The sequence below is a fragment of the Monodon monoceros genome, unplaced genomic scaffold (assembly GCF_005190385.1).
Source record: "Monodon monoceros isolate NGI ecotype Baffin Bay Population unplaced genomic scaffold, NGI_Narwhal_1 Super_Scaffold_10, whole genome shotgun sequence".
Lineage (NCBI taxonomy): Eukaryota > Metazoa > Chordata > Mammalia > Artiodactyla > Monodontidae > Monodon > Monodon monoceros.
Window position 1 is genome coordinate 36504045 of NW_021703766.1, and position 16196 is coordinate 36520240.

At 43.4% G+C, this 16196-nt stretch overlaps 1 protein-coding gene across 1 annotated transcript in view; it reads left to right on the forward strand.

The window, feature by feature from the left end:
• Window positions 1-1394: 1394 nt before the first annotated feature.
• Window positions 1395-16196, forward strand: part of VPS35 (VPS35 retromer complex component) — a 41474-nt gene continuing 26672 nt past the window's right edge. The window contains exon 1 of the mRNA XM_029209024.1: window positions 1395-1496. Within this exon, the coding sequence (XP_029064857.1) occupies window positions 1494-1496 (3 nt within the window). The 5' untranslated portion in view covers window positions 1395-1493. The remainder of the gene's footprint in view (window positions 1497-16196) is intronic.

Here is a 16196-nt window from a genome sequence, read left to right on the forward strand (position 1 = left end):
CTTTCTTTCTTTTTTTAACATTTATTTACTTATCGGCTGTATTGGGTCTTCGTTGCTAAACGCGGGCTTTCTCTTGCGGCGAGCGGGGGCTACTCTTCGTTGCAGTGCGCAGGCTTCTCATTGCGGTGGCTTCTCTTGTTGCGGAGCACAGGCTCTAGGCACACGGGCTTCAGTAGTTGTGGCACGCGGGCTCTGTAGTTGTGGCTCACGGGCTCTAGAGTGCAGGCTCAGTAATTGCGGTGTACAGGCTTAGCTGCTCCGTGGCATGTGGGATCTTCCCGGACCAGGGCTCGACCTGTGTCCCCTGCATTGGCAGACGGATTCTTCACCACTGCACCACCAGGGAAGCCCCAATACTTTATTTCTAACCCTGGATCATGCAAAAGTCCTTCCCATCTCCGGGGTTTTGCACAGGCTGCTGTCCCTGCTTGGGCCCTCTTCGCACATCTTCCCGTGGCTGGCACCTTCTATAAATCGGGTCTCAGCGCCAGTGGCACCCCCCCATTCGAGGCTTTCTCGCAAGTTTCTTTTAAATTAAAGGCTGCAGAGAAGCTGCTCTCCGCTCCATCCCCAGCGGCTCCGCACACCACCCCATTCCACTTCCTGCATAGACACTGCCCTCCATGAGGTCTCTACCTCGTCTGTCTGCCTCCGCCGTAAACGCACTCTCAATAAGTTTCAGGGAAACGACCCAAGCTCTCCGCTTCTCTCCCTTTCCCACCACCGTGCATCCCACAGTGCTAGCTGTTCCCTGGGGCGTCTACACTCGCCCCTCCGGCCTGCTCACGAAGCCCACTGTCGGGAGGTTTTTCTTAAGGTAGGGCCTAAATCCCTTCTGAGGGCGCAGGGCCGCTGGGGTGCGCCCGACCGGACTCACCTCAGCACCTCCGGCTCGGCGATGCCCAGGCGCGGGGCTAAACGCCGGATCAGACCAGGTTCCATGGCGCGGACAAAGACTACACCCGCAAACAGCTGCAACGCGACGAAACACGCGCGCGGACGTCTCGCCAGCCAGTGAGGGCCGGGACCCACCCCCCCGCTGCATCTGGATTGGTTGGGACAAGAAGTTGCGACTACCCCGTAAACCAATCCTGGTCTTCCTCCTGAGCGTGCGCGCTGCGAGTACACGCGCCAAGGCAGAAAGTGAATGTGCTCCGGCAGCTCCCACTCCTTTTATTCCTCCCTTTTAGGCAGACTCAAACGCTGCCTTAGGCTCTTGCTGTCTCCTTCCTGCAGCCGAGGGATTTCCCCCTACTCCGCACTGTCCCGCCACACACTGTGGCGAGATTGGCTGGCGCCTAAGTTCCTCGGTCCAGCGTGAAGTGACAAGGACCAATAAATACGCGAGACTTGGAGGGCCAATCTAGGAGCTGCCTGCAGCGTCCGAAGGCGGAGCTAGAGGGGGCGGGGCTTGGAGGGGCTGCAGAGTCACCTGACCGCGGGAGGCTCCGCGCGGGGTGGGTGCTGTTAGCTGCAGGCTTAGGGGAATCGCCATGGTGAGTGCTGAGGGGCCGCGGGCCCCGGGCCGACCCTTCTCCCAGCACCTGCTCACTCCCACCGCCTTGGAGCCTTGCAGGAGGAGTCGGGGCCCCGCAGCCGGGTCGGGGCTAACACCAGCCCGGCTTGGCCTGCGGGGTGGGCGACAGGCCGGGGAAGGCCGCAGGCGGGGCGATCCGGGCTCGGGTGGGCGGGGGTGTTTGGCCGCGGCCGTTACTCTTTGAGGAGGTGTCTCCGCCCATTAGCTCTGGGGGTCCGTGAGGGCCTGCGGCCCTTCTGAGTGGAGTCGGCCACCGCCCGCCTTGATGGGATCCAGAGTGCCGGGTCTGGGCGTCTGGCTGGAACGGGAGCGTGCGGAGGGCCTGAGGCTCAGAGGTGGCGTTGGGATCCGCCCAGAGGCTGCTCCCTTGCTGGCGGTTCCACCTTTGTGCCTGGTAGTGCTTTCTTATCCCTTCCTTGTGCAAGAAATACCTTCCGGAGGGGCCTTAATGGTGCCCGGGCCTTCTTCGGCCTCATAGCCCCCTTCGATTGCAGTGTGTGTCAGAATTCTAGGGACTCGCTTACGTGAATTTCCTGGAAGGACTCATGCTCTCTGGTATCTACTAATTCTGAGAGACGGAAAGGAGACTGCTTGTTTCGTTTAACACTTGTTCGTTGGGCGTCCTGGCTCTCTTACTGACCTCCCCATTGATGAAATCCAAGTGTTTTACTTCCTGGAAGTAGGCATACTCCTTAGCGCCTCTCCGTGCTGGCAGCAAATCGTGGTGTGGCTGTTGGCTGGTGAACTTGAACTTCCTCAAAATGTGAATCCTTGTGTCTAGTTTCCACAAAGGCAAGTTGTCACTTGCATTTTATTAGCGTTTGACATAGTCTGCACAGTATGAATAATGTTTTTGGATGTTGGTGTACAGTATGTCAGTTTTATCTCACTATTTACTTTACGTAGACAGGCTTCTGAAAACCTGTAACCCTGGAAACGGGTCGCTTTAAATGTGTTAATGCCAGAAAGCAGAATGTTTGACATATATTACTTTCATATAATATGATGCCATACAAGGTGATTTTGCTTATTTCTCAGAATTTTTAGTTGGGAATTGATATGAGAACGGTGCAAAAATTAAACTAGGATATCTCTGTTTCTCAACATTTATGGATTGACATTTATAGTGTTTTGTAATCAAAGCAGTTACTTGAGGATCTACTATACATCCAGATTCTGTGCTTGATGAACCAGTTTGGAGCAGTGAGCCAGACACACAGTCCTGTTCTCATGAATTTTATTGGGAAAGAAAACTTGAGTAGCAGTCTTGTCACAGCCACTGTCTCTGTGACTTGGGCAAGTCACTCAATCTTCTTTCAGTCTCCTTTTTGCATCTGAAAACAAATGTTGCCTCTTTGGCCCTTCCCAATCCTAAAATTCTAGGATCCAGTTCAATTCATCATGCATCTTGTGTGCCTTCTATGTCATGGACTGTGCTGGGCACTGGGAACATAGTCCTTGCTTTCAAAGAACTTAAGGGTCTAGCAGGGAAGACTTGCTTGTGGCACTTAATGGAATACAGTCTGAGGATCGCTTTGCTAGCAGTGTCAACTCAGTGTTGTGGGGCCCTGGAGGGAGAGACAGTTCTGCCTGAGGAGCTTGGGAAAGACTACAGGAAGTAAATGTTAATTTTGATTCTGAGGAAGGTGAGCAGAAATTCCCCAGGTGGAGAAGAAAGTGTATTGCTAGTAGATAAAGCTGGGAGAAGTGAATGCTCATGGTGTGTGCCGTCATAGGATTCCTGGGGAAATTTATTGGTAAATTAAGGTGGAGACACTTTGGTATTAAAATACATGTTTGGACGTTCCCATCCCTTCATCATCCTTAGTTCTGCCTACTTCAATTGCTATTTTGTGTCTTATCATCATTTTTAAAATAGTACTTTCATTAACATAGTGAAATTCTGTATCTTTGTGAGACTGGTTATTTTCACTTTACAGTTGCTTTGCATCGCGTTGTTAGATTACATCTGTAGCATGAGTGGAGAGATTGACAAATAAGTTTCTAGGATCGTTGGAGATAATTGCTGATATCTAAGGGGGATATAATAATAATGGTAACACTTATGTGAAGTGCTTATTACTAAGTGCTAAGCACTTTTCAAGCTTTATCTGTGTCACTTCACTTATTACTCATAACGGTGATGTAAGTACCCTTATTAACCTTGTTTGCTACAAGACGAAGTGAAAGCACATTGTTTGAATGGAGAATAGTTTTATAAGTGATATGTTCATAGTGACCTTGTTTTCTCTGCACCTTTTTTAAAAAATAAATTTATTTATTTAATTTTGGCTGCGTTGGGTCTTCATTGCTGCCCACGGGCTTTTTCTAGTTGCGGCGAGCGGGGGCTACTCTTTGTTGTGGTGCATGGGCTTCTCATTACGTGGCTTCTCTTGTTGCAGAGCATGGGCTCTAGGCGCGCGGGCTTCAGTAGTTTGTGGCCCATGGGCTTAGTTGCTCCGCGGCATGTGGGATCTTCCTGGACCAGGGCTCGAACCGTCCCCTGCATTGGCAGGCAGCTTCTTAACCACTGCACCACCTCTCTGCACCTTTTAACTGTGTAGACTTGGGAGGGCTGTTCGGCTTGAGTCTCAAGCTAAAATGGGCCTGATCACAAATGTTAATTTGATCTTGACTCTGTAGTGTTTCCATTTTTCTCTGATGCATGTAGCTGCTATGTACAGAGTCATCTGTAAACGGAGAACCACTTTCATGAGTGAGGAGTCATTGGTTACCTGGCTTGTGTTTAATGAGAGCGTGTTCACGTTATACCTGACAGTACTCGCAATGTGACACTTCCCAGGAAGGGCATCTAGATGCTCCTTTAGAATAGCCATTTGGGGACTTCCCTGGTGGTGCAGTGGTGAAGAATCCGCCTGCCAATGCAGGGGACACGGGTTCAAGCCCTGGTACGGGAAGATCCCACATGCCGCAGAGCAACTAAGCCCGTGTGGCACAACTACTGAGCCCATGTGCCACAACTACTGAAACCCGCGCACGTAGAGCCCGTGCTCCGCAACAAGAGAAGCCACCGCAATGAGAAGCCCGTGCACTGCAACGAAGAGTAGCCCCTGCTCGTCACAACTAGAGAAAGCCCACACACAGCAATGAAGGCCCAATGAAGCCAAATAAATAAATAAGTACAATAGAATAGCCGTTTGTATAATAACTACATTGTCTTACAAGTAATATGTAAAAATACATTAATATAGCTTTATCTCTTCATTTGTAGCCTACTAATAAGTCTGTAATTTTCTACATTGTGTATATATATGTTTCTATTAATTTTAAACCCCATTGATACAAAATAGAAAAATTTTGCCAATTTGTTTACAGATTACTGAATCTGGTCATTTCTATACAAGTATTTTTGAATTGCTTGTAATCTCTTTTTTTTTTTTAAGTCAAATAACCCTTTATTCTTATATTCTGCACTTGATGCACTTGGTGCTCAGTAGGTTGAATCAAAAATGATTTTCTTTTTTTTTTTTAACATCTTTATTGGGGTATAATTGCTTTACAATGGTGTGTTAGTTTCTGTTTTATAACAAAGTGAATCAGTTATACATATACATATGTTCCCATATCTCTTCCCTCTTGCGTCTCCCTCCCTCCCACCCTCCCTATCCCAACCCTCCAGGTGGTCAGAAAGCACCGAGCTGATATCCCTGTGCCATGCAGCTACTTCCCACTAGCTATCTACCTTACGTTTGTTAGTGTATATATGTCCACGCCTCTCAGTCGCCCTGTCACAGCTCACCCTTCCCCCTCCCCATATCCTCAAGTCCGTTCTCCAGTAGGTCTGTGTCTTTATTCCTGTCTTACCCCTAGGTTCTTCGTGACATTTTTTTTTCCTTAAATTCCATATATATGTGTTAGCATACGGTATTTGTCTTTGTCTTTCTGACTTACTTCACTCTGTATGACAGACTCTAGGTCTATCCACCTCATTACAAGTAGCTCAATTTCGTTTCTTTTTATGGCTGAGTAATATTCCATTGTATATATCTGCTACATCTTCTTTATCCATTCATCCGATGACGGGCACTTAGGTTGTTTCCATCTCTGGACTATTGTAAATAGAGCTGCAATGAACATTTTGGTACATGACTCTTTTTGAATTTTAGTTTTCTCAGGGTATATGCCCAGTAGTGGGATTGCTGGGTCATATGGCAGTTCTATTTGTAGTTTTTTAAGGAACCTCCATACTGTTCTCCATAGTGGCTGAACCAATTCATATTCCCACCAGCAGTGCAAGAGTGTTCCCTTTTCTCCACACCCTCTCCAGCATTTATTGTTTCTAGACTTTTTGATGATGGCCATTCTGACTGGTGTGAGATGATATCTCATTGTAGTTTTGATTTGCATTTCTCTAATGATTAATGATGTTGAGCATTCTTTCATGTGTTTGTTGGCAGTCTGTATATCTTCTTTGGAGAAATGTCTATTTAGGTCTTCTGCCCATTTTTGGATTGGGTTGTTTGTTTTTTTGTTATTGACCTGCATGAGCTGCTTGTAAATTTTGGAAATTAATCCTTTGTCAGTTGCTTCATTTGCAAATATTTTCTCCCATTCTGAGGGTTGTCTTTTGGTCTTGTTTATGGTTTCCTTTGCTGTGCAAAAGCTTTGAAGTTTCATTAGGACCCATTTGTTTATTTTTGTTTTTATTTCCATTTCTCTAGGAGGTGGGTCAAAAAGGATCTTGCTGAGATTTATGTCAAAAAGTGTTCTGCCTATGTTTTTCTCTAAGCGTTTGACAGTTTCTGGCCTTACATTTAGGTCTTTAATCCATTTTCAGCTTATTTTTGTGTATGGTGTTAGGGAGTGATCTAATCTCATACTTTTACATGTACCTATCCAGTTCTCCCAGCACCATTTATTGAAGAGGCTGTCCTTTCTCCACTGTACATTCCTGCCATCTTTATCAAAGATAAGGTGTCCATATGTGCATGGGTTTATCTCTGGGCTTTCTATCCTGTTCCATTGATCTATCTTTCTGTTTTTGTGCCAGTACCATACTGTCTTGATTACTGTAGCTTTGTAGTATAGTCTGAAGTCAGGGAGCCTGATTCCTCCAGCTCCGTATTTCGTTCTCAAGATTGCTTTGGCTATTCGGGGTCTTTTGTGTTTCCATACAAATTGTGAAAGTTTTTGTTCTAGTTCTGTGAAAAATGCCAGTGGTAGTTTGATAGGGATTGCATTGAATCTATAGATTGCTTTGGGTAGTAGAGTCATTTTCACAATGTTCATTCTTCCAATCCAAGAACATGGTATATCTCTCCATCTAGTTGTATCATCTTTAATTTCTTTCATCAGTGTCTTATAATTTTCTGCATACAGGTCTTTTGTCTCCTTAGGTAGGTTTATTCCTAGATATTTTATTCTTTTTGTTGCAATGGTAAATGGGAGTGTTTTCTGGATTTCACTTTCAGATTTTTCATCATTAGTATATAGGAATGCCAGAGATTTCTGTGCATTAATTTTGTATCCTGCTACTTGACCAAATTCATTGATTAGCTCTAGTAGTTTTCTGGTAGCATCTTTAGGATTCTCTATGTATAGTATCATGTCATCTGCAAACAGTGACAGTTTTACTTCTTCTTTTCTGATTTGGATTCCTTTTATTTCCTTTTCTTCTCTGATTGCTGTGTCTAAAACTTCCAAAACTATGTTGAATAAGAGTGGTGAGAGTGGGCAACCTTCCTGATCTTAGTGGAAATGCTTTCAGTTTTTCACCATTGAGGATGATGTTGGCTGTGGGCTTGTCATATATGGCCTTTATTATGTTGAGGAAAGTTCCCTCTATGCCTACTTTCTGCAGGGTTTTTATCATAAATGGGTGTTGAATTTTGTCAAAAGCTTTCTCTGCATCTATTGAGATGATCATATGGTTTTTCTCCTTTAATTTGTTAATATGGGTTATCACATTGATAGATTTGCATATATTGAAGAATCCTTGCATTCCTGGAATAAACCCCACTTGATCATGGTGTATGATCCTTTTAATGTGCTGTTGGATTCTGTTTGCTAGTATTTTGTTGAGGATTTTTGCATCTATGTTCATCAGTTATATTGGCCTGTAGTTTTCTTTCTTTGTGACATCCTTGTCTGGTTTTGGTATCAAGGTGATGGTGGCCTCGTAGACGGAATTTGGGAGTGTTCCTCCCTCTGCTATATTTAGGAAGAGTTTGAGAAGGATAGGTGTTAGCTCTTCTCTAAATGTTTGATAGAATTCGCCTGTGAAGCCATCTGGTCCTGGGCTTTTGTTTGTTGGAAGATTTTTAATCACAGTTTCAATTTCAGTGCTTGTGATTGGTCTGTTCATATTTTCTATTTCTTCCTGATTCAGTCTTGGCAGGTTGTGCATTTCTAAGAATTTGTCTATTTCTTCCAGGTTTTCCATTTTATTGGCATAGAGTTGCTTGTAGTAATCTCTCATGATCTTTTGTATTTCTGCAGTGTCAGTTATTACTTCTCTTTTTCATTTCTAATTCTATTGATTTGAGTCTTCTCCTTTTTTTTCTTGATGAGTCTGGCTAATGGTTTATCTATTTTGTTAATCTTCTCAAAGAACCAGCTTTTAGTTTTATTGATCTTTGCTATTGTTTCCTTCATTTCTTTTTCATTTATTTCTGATATGATTTTTATGATTTCTTTCCTTCTGCTAACTTTGGGGTTTTTTTGTTCTTCTTCCTCTAATTGCTTTAGGTGCAAGGTTAGGTTGTTTATTCGAGATGTTTCCTGCTTCTTAAGGTGGGTTGTATTGCTATAAACTTCCCTCTTAGAACTGCTTTTGCTGCATCCCATAGGTTTTGGGTCGTTGTGTCTCCATTGTCATTTGTTTCTAGGTATTCTTTTATTTCCTCTTTGATTTCTTCAGTGATCACTTTGTTATTAAGTAGTGTATTGTTTAGCCTCCATGTTTTTGTATTTTTTACAGATCTTTTCCTGTAATTGATATCTAGTCTCATGGCGTTGTGGTCGGAAAAGATACTTGATACAATTTCAATTTTCTTAAATTTACCAAGGCTTGATTTGTGACCCAAGATATGATCTATCCTGGAGAATGTTCCATGAGCACTTGAGAAAAATGTGTATTCTGTTGTTTTTGGATGGAGTGTCCTATAAATATCAATTAAGTCCCTCTTGTTTAATGTATCATTTAAAGCTTGTGTTTCCTTACTTATTTTCATTTTGGATGATCTGTCCATTGGTGAAAGTGGGATGTTGAAGTCCCCTACTATGAATGTGTTACTGTCGATTTCCCCTTTTATGGCTGTTAGTTTTTGCCTTATGTATTGAGGTGCTCCTATGTTGGGTGCATAAATATTTACAATTGTTATATCTTCTTCTTGGATTGATCCCTTGATCATTATGTAGTGTCCTTCTTTGTCTCTTCTAATAGTCTTTATTTTAAAGTCTATTTTGTCTGATATGAGAATTGCTACTCCAGCTTTCTTTTGGTTTCCATTTGCATGAAATATCTTTTTCCATCCTCTTACTTTCAGTATGTATGTGTCTCTAGGTCTGAAGTGGGTCTCTTGTAGACAGCATATATATGGGTCTTGTTTTTGTATCCATTCAGCCAATCTGTGTCTTTTGGTGGGAGCATTTAGTCCATTTACATTTAAGGTAATTATCGATATGTATGTTCCTATTCCCATTTTCTAAATTGTTTTGGGTGCGTTATTATAGGTCTTTTCCTTCTCTTGTGTTTCTTGCCTAGAGAAGTTCCTTTAGCATTTGTTGTAAAGCTGGTTTGGTGGTGCTGAACTCTCTCAGCTTTTGCTTGTCTGTAAAGGTTTTAATTTCTCCATCGAATCTGAATGAGATCCTTGCTGGGTAGAGTAATCTTGGTTGTAGGTTTTTCTCCTTCATCACTTTAAATATGTCCTGCCAGTCCCTTCTGGCTTGCAGAGTTTCTGCTGAAAGATCAGCTGTTAACCTTATGGGGATTCCCTTGTGTGTTATTTGTCGTTTTTCCCTTGCTGCTTTTAATATGTTTCCTTTGTATTTAATTTTTGACAGTTTGATTAATATGTGTCTTGGCGTATTTCTCCTCGGATTTATCCTGTATGGGACTCTCTGTGCTTCCTGGACTTGATTACCTATTTCCTTTCCCATATTAGGGAAGTCTTCAACTATAATCTCTTCAAATATTTTCTCAGTCCCTTTCTTTTTCTCTTCTTCTTCTGGAACCCCTATAATTCAAATGTTGGTGCGTTTAATGTTGTCCCAGAGGTCTCTGAGACTGTCCTCAGTTCTTTTCTTTCTTTTTTCTTTATTCTGCTCTGCAGTAGTTATTTCCACTATTTTATCTTCCAGGTCACTTATCCGTTCTTCTGCCTCAGTTATTCTGCTATTGATCCCATCTAGAGTATTTTTCATTTCACCTATTGTGTTGCTCATCGTTGCTTGTTTCATCTTTATTTCTTCTAGGTCCTTGTTAAATGTTTCTTGCATTTTGTCCATCCTATTTCCAAGATTTTGGATCATCTTTACTATCATTATTCTGAATTCTTTTTCAGGTAGACTGCCTATTTCCTCTTCATTTGTTAGGTCTGGTGCATTTTTATCTTGCTCCTTCATCTGCTGTGTGTTTTTCTGTCTTCTCTTTTTGCCTATCTTACTGTGTTTGGGGTCTCCTTTTTTCAGGCTGCAGGTTCGTAGTTCCTGTTGTTTTTGATGTCTGTCTCCAGTGGCTAAGGTTGGTTCAGTGGGTTGTGTAGGCTTCCTGGTGGAGGGGACTAGTGCCTGTGTTGTGGTGGATAAGGTTGGATCTTGTCTCTCTAGTGGGCAGGTCCACGTCTGGTGGTGTGTTTTGGGGTGTCTGTGGACTTATTATGATTTTAGGCAGCCTTTCTGCTAATGGGTGGGGTTGTGTTCCTGTCTTGCTAGTTGTTTGGCATAGGATGCTCAGCACTGTAACTTGCTGGTCGTTGAGTGAAGCTGGGTGCTGGTGTTGAGATGGAGATCTCTGGGAGATTTTCGCTGTTTGATATTATGTGGAGCTGGGAGGTCTCTTGTTGACCAGTGTCCTGAAGTTGGCTCTCCCACCTCAGAGGCACAGCACTGACTCCTGGCTGCAGCACCAAGAGCCTTTCGTCCACACGGCTCAGAATAAAAGGGAGAAAAAGTAGAGAGAATTAGTAGAAGTAGGAAGAAAGAAAGAAAGAAAGGAGGGAAGGAAGGAAGGAAGAAAGAAGAAAAGAAGGAAAGAAAGGGAGGGAGGGAGGAAGGAGGGAAGGAAGGAAAAAAGACAGAAAGAAAGAAGATACAGTAAAATAAAATAAAGTATAATAAAGTTATTGAATTAAAAAATAATTATTTAGACAAAAAAAGGGGGACGGATAGAATCTTAGGACAAATGGTGGAACCAAAGCTATACAGACAAAATCTTACACAGAAGCATACACATACACCCTCACAAAAAGAGGTAAAGGCGAAAAAATCATAAATCTTGCTCTCAAAGTCCACCTCCTCAATTTGGGATGATTCGTTGTCTAAAGGAGGGAAGGAAGGAAGGAAGGAAAGAAGGTAAAGTATAATAGAGTTATTAAAATTAATTATTAAGAAAAAAAATTTAAAAAAACCCAAAACAGTGGATGGATAGAACCCTAGGACAAATGGTGGAAGCAAAGCTATACAGACAAGATCTCACACAGAAGCATACACATACACACTCACAAAAAGAGGAAAAGGGGAAAAAATCATAGATCTTGCTTCGAAGTCCACCTCCTCAATTTGGGATGATTTGTTGTCTATTCATGTATTGCACAGATGCAGGGTACATCACGTATATTGTGGAGCTTTAATCCACTGTTTCTGAGGCTGCTGGGAGAGATTTCCCTTTCTCTTTTTTCTCACAGGTCACAGGGGCTCAGCTTTGGATTTGGCCCCGCCTCTGCGTGTAGGTCGCTGGAGGGCGTCTGTTTTTTGCTGAGACAGCACGGGGTTAAAGGAGCCGCTGATTCGTGGGCTCTGGCGCACTCAGGCTGGGGGGAGGGAGGGGCACAGCGTGCGGGGCGGGCCTGCGGTGGCAGAGGCCGGCGTGACGTTGCACCAGCTTGAGGCCCGCTGTGCGTTCTCCCTGGGAAGTTGTCCCTGGATCCCGGGAACCTGGCAGTGGCGGGCTGCACAGGCTCCCCGGAAGGGGGGTGTGGATAGTGACCTGTGCTCGCACACAGGCCCCTTGGTGGCGGCAGCAGCAGCCTTAGCGTCTCCCGCCCGTTTCTGGGGTCCGTGCTTTTAGCTGCAGCTTGCGCCCGTCTCTGGGGTCCGCGCTTTTATCCGCGGCTTGCGCCCGTTTCTGGGGTCCGCGCTTTTAGCCGCGGCTCGCACCCGTCTCTGGGGTCCGCGCTTTTAGCCGCGGCTCACGCCCGTCTCTGGGGTCCGCGCTTTTAGCTGCGGCTCGCCGTCTCTGGCGTTCGTGCTTTTAGCCGCGGCTCACGCCTGTCTCTGGAGTTCCTTTAAGCAGCGCTCTTAAACCCTTCTCCTCGCGCAGCAGGAAACAAAGAGGGAAGAAAAAGTCTCTTGCCTCTTCGGCAGGTGCAGACTTTTCCCCGGACTCCCTCCCGGCTAGCCGTGGTGCACTAACCCCTTCAGGCTGTGTTCAAGCCGCCAACCCCAGTCCTCTCCCTGCGCTCCGAACGAAGACCGAGCCTCAGCTTGCAGGCCCGCCCTCCCCGGCGGGTGAGCAGACAAGCCTCTCGGGCTGGTGAGTGCCGGTCGGCACCGATCCTCTGTGCGGGAATCTCGCCGCTTTGCCCTCCGCACCCCTGTTGCTGTGCTCTCCTCCGCGGCACCGAAGCTCCCCCTTCCGCCTCCCGCAGTCTCCGCCCGCGAAGGGGCTTCCTAGTGTGTGGAAACCTTTCGTCCTTCACAGCTCCCTCCCACTGGTGCAGGTGCCATCCCTATTCTTTTGTCTCTGCTTTTTCTTTTTTTTCTTTTGCCCTACCCAGGTATGTGGGGAGTTTCTTGCCTTTTGGGAGGTCTGAGGTCTTCTGCCAGCATTCAGTAGGTGTTCTGTAGGAGTTGTTCCACTTGTAGATGTATTTCTGGTGTATCTGTGGGGAGGAAGGTGATCTCCGCGTCTTACTCTTCCGCCATCTTCCCAGCACCCCACCGCTTGTAATCTGTTTATAACCACAGTTTTATTTGCTATATAATTATACACAATAGCCAAAAGGTAGAAGCAACCCAAATATCTATCAACAGACGAACAGATAAACAGAATGGTATATACACATGATGAAGTATTTAGCCTTAAAAAGAAGGAAATTTTGACATATGCTACAGCATGGATGAGGCTTGAAGATATTATGCCAAGTGAAATAAGCTGGACACAAAAGGGCAATATTGTATTATTCCACTTATATGAGGTTAAACTCCTAGAGAGAAGTCAAACTCCTAGAGAAAAAAAGTAAAGTGGTGGTTGCTTGGAGTGCAAGTCGGGGGATGGGGAGTTACTATTTAATGGGCACAGAATTTCCTTTTGGAAAGGTGAAAAAGTTCTGGAAATAGATGGTGGCAGTGGCTGTAAAACGATGTAAATGTGCTTAATGCTACCGAACCAAACACTTAAAAATGGTTAAAATGGCAAATTTTATGTTATATATGTTTTACCACACTAAAAATTATAAAAATTTCCTGATGTATCACTACTTATCTCTAAGTTGGCCATCTGAATGTAGTGAAATCCATTGATTCTAATAATTGTTAAATCTATTGCATCCAGAGTTTAGAGCCAGAAAACCCAAACCATAGCTTGGTCTTCCTGAAGTTTTCAGATGGCTAGACCGTGATGAACAGTGAATTTCATGAAGTCAGAATCCTTAAATGCTGATGTTCTCCTTGCCAGCATTTTACACTAATAGTTCTGTTGTATAAATTAGTGTTCAGTTTAAAAGATACATAACTTTTTCTCTGAAATTTATGTATGCTTATGAAGAAGTATGGTCACAGGGAAACTCAGTTTACTAGAGTTTGCCACAGGAAAAGATAGAGAGATGCTTGGCATTGCTTATTATTTAATTAATTTTTTTCCTCTTTCCAGAATTAGACCAAGAAAGTATTCCATTTTTATGAATGATTCTAGTTCAGAAGTGGGTTTTATGTGCTTTTTGTTAATCTCGAAATTAAGTGTTGTTTTGATTGTTTTTGATAATGGAGCAGACCAGATTTAACTTTCATGTTTATAAGTAAGTGCTTGCCTTCCATCTTCCTAGTTCATTGTGTAAGAGGCATTCTATCTCTAGTCATTTTTCTTTTTTATTAAGGTAGAATTTACATAAAATTGACCATTTTAAAGCAGACAATTCAGTGACATTTCGTACATTAACAGTGTTGTATGACTACCATCTCTGTCTAGTTTCAAAACATTTTTATCACCCGAAAAGGAAACCCTGTACTCATTAAGCAGTTACTCATCCACTCTCCCTCCTGGTAACCACCAGTCTGCTTTTTGTTTCTGTGGATGATTTACCTGTTCTGGATGCAAGCTTACTTCGTTTTATTGTGCTTTTGCTTTACTGCATTTTTTTTTTTTTTAACAAATTGAAGGTTTGTGGCAACCCTGCAGCTAGAAAGTCTTTTGGCGCCATTTTTCCAACAGCATTTGCTTACTTTGTGTCACATTTTGGTAATTCTTGGAATATTTCAAACTTTTTCATTATTATATTTGTTCTGGTGATTAGTGATCTTTGATATTACAATTGTAATTGTTGTGGGGTGACACAAACTGTGCCTATATGAATGGGCAAACTTAATTGATAAATGTGTGTATTCTGACTGCCCCCCGACTGGCTGTTCCCCGTTACTCTCCCTCTCCTTGGGCCTCCCTATTCCCTGAGATATAACAATATTGAAATTAGGCCAATTAATAGCCCTACAGTGGCCTCTAAGTGTTCAAGTGAAAGGAAGGGTTGCACGTTCTCACTGTAAATCAAAAGCTAGAAATGATTAAGCTCGGTGAGGAAGGCATGTCAAAAGCTCAGCCTCTTGCACCAGTTAGCCAAGCTGGGAATGGAAAGGAAAAGTTCTTGAAGGAAATTAAAAGTCCTACTCCAGTGAACACATGAATGATAAGAAGGCACAACAGCCTTATGGTTGATACGCAGAAAGTTTTAGTGGTCTGAATAGATGATCAGACCAGCCACCACATTTCCTTAAGCCAAAGCCTAATCCATAGCAAGGCCCTCTCTTCAGTTCTTTGAAGGCTTAGAGAGGTTAAGGAAGCTGCAGAAGAAAAGTTTGAAGCTCGCAGAGGTTGGTTCATGAGGTTTATGGAAAGAAGCCATTTCTGTACCATAAAAATGCAAGGTGAAGCTGCAAATGGTGATGTAGAAGCTGTAGTAAGTTATCCAGAAGGTCTAGATAAGACAATGAATGATGGTGGCTACACTAAACAACAGATTTTCAATGTAGACAAAACTCTCACAGCTAGAGAGGAGAAGTCAACGTCTGGCTTCAAGAACAGGCTGACCCTCTTGTTAGGGGCTAATGCAGCTGATGGCTTTAAGTTGAAGCTGATGCTCATTTACCGTTCCTAAAATCCTAGGGTCCTTGTGAATTATGGGCCTGTGCCCATAAATGGAAAAACAAAGCTTGGATGACAGCACATCAGTTTACAACATAATTTACTTAATGTTTTAAGCTCACTGTTGAGACCTAGTGCTCAGGAAAAAAGGATTCCTTCCAAAATATTAATGCTCATTGACAATGCACCTGGTCACCCAAGAGCTCTGATGGAGATGTACAGTGAGATTAATACTGTTTTCACGCCAGCTAACACAACATCCATTCTGTAGCCGACAGATCAAGGAGTTATTTTGAATTTCAAGTCTTGTTATTTAAGAAATATATTTCATAAGGCTATAGCTGCCATAGTTAGTGATTCCTTTGATGGATCTGGATAAAGTAAAGCCATTAAGAATATTTGTGATTCATGGGAAGAGGTCAAAATATCAACACACACAGGAGTTTGGAGGAAGTTGATTCTAATCCTCATGGATGACCTTGATTGGTTTAAGACTTCAGTGGAGGAAGTAACTGAAGATGTGGTGGAAATAGCAAGAAAACTAGAATTAGAAGTAGAGCCTGAAGATGTGCCTGAATTGCTGTAATATCATGATCAAACTAACAGATGAGGAGTTGCTTCTTATGGATGAATAAAGAAAGTGGTTTCTGGAGATGGAATCTACTCCTGGCGAAGATACTGTGAAGATTGTTGAAATGACAATAAAGGAATTAGAATATTACATAAACTTAGTTGATGAAGCAGGGCAGGGTTTGAAAGAACTAACTCCAATTTTGAAAGAAGTTCTACTATGGGTAAAATGGTATCAAACAGCATTACATGCTACCGAGAAATCATTCATGAAAGGAAGAGCCAGTCGCTGAGGCAGACTTCATTGTTGTCTTATTTTAAGAAGTTGCCACGGCCACCCCAGCCTTCACCCTGATCAGTCAGTAGCATCAACATCAACGTAAGACCCTCCACCAGCATAAAGAAAATGACTGAAGGCTTAGATGATGGGTAGCAGTTTTTAGCAATAAGTTTTTGTTTTTCGGTATGTGGGCCTCTCACTGTTGTGGCCTCTCCTGTTGCGGAGCACAGGCTCCGGACGTGCAGGCTCAGCGGCCATGGCTCACGGGCCTA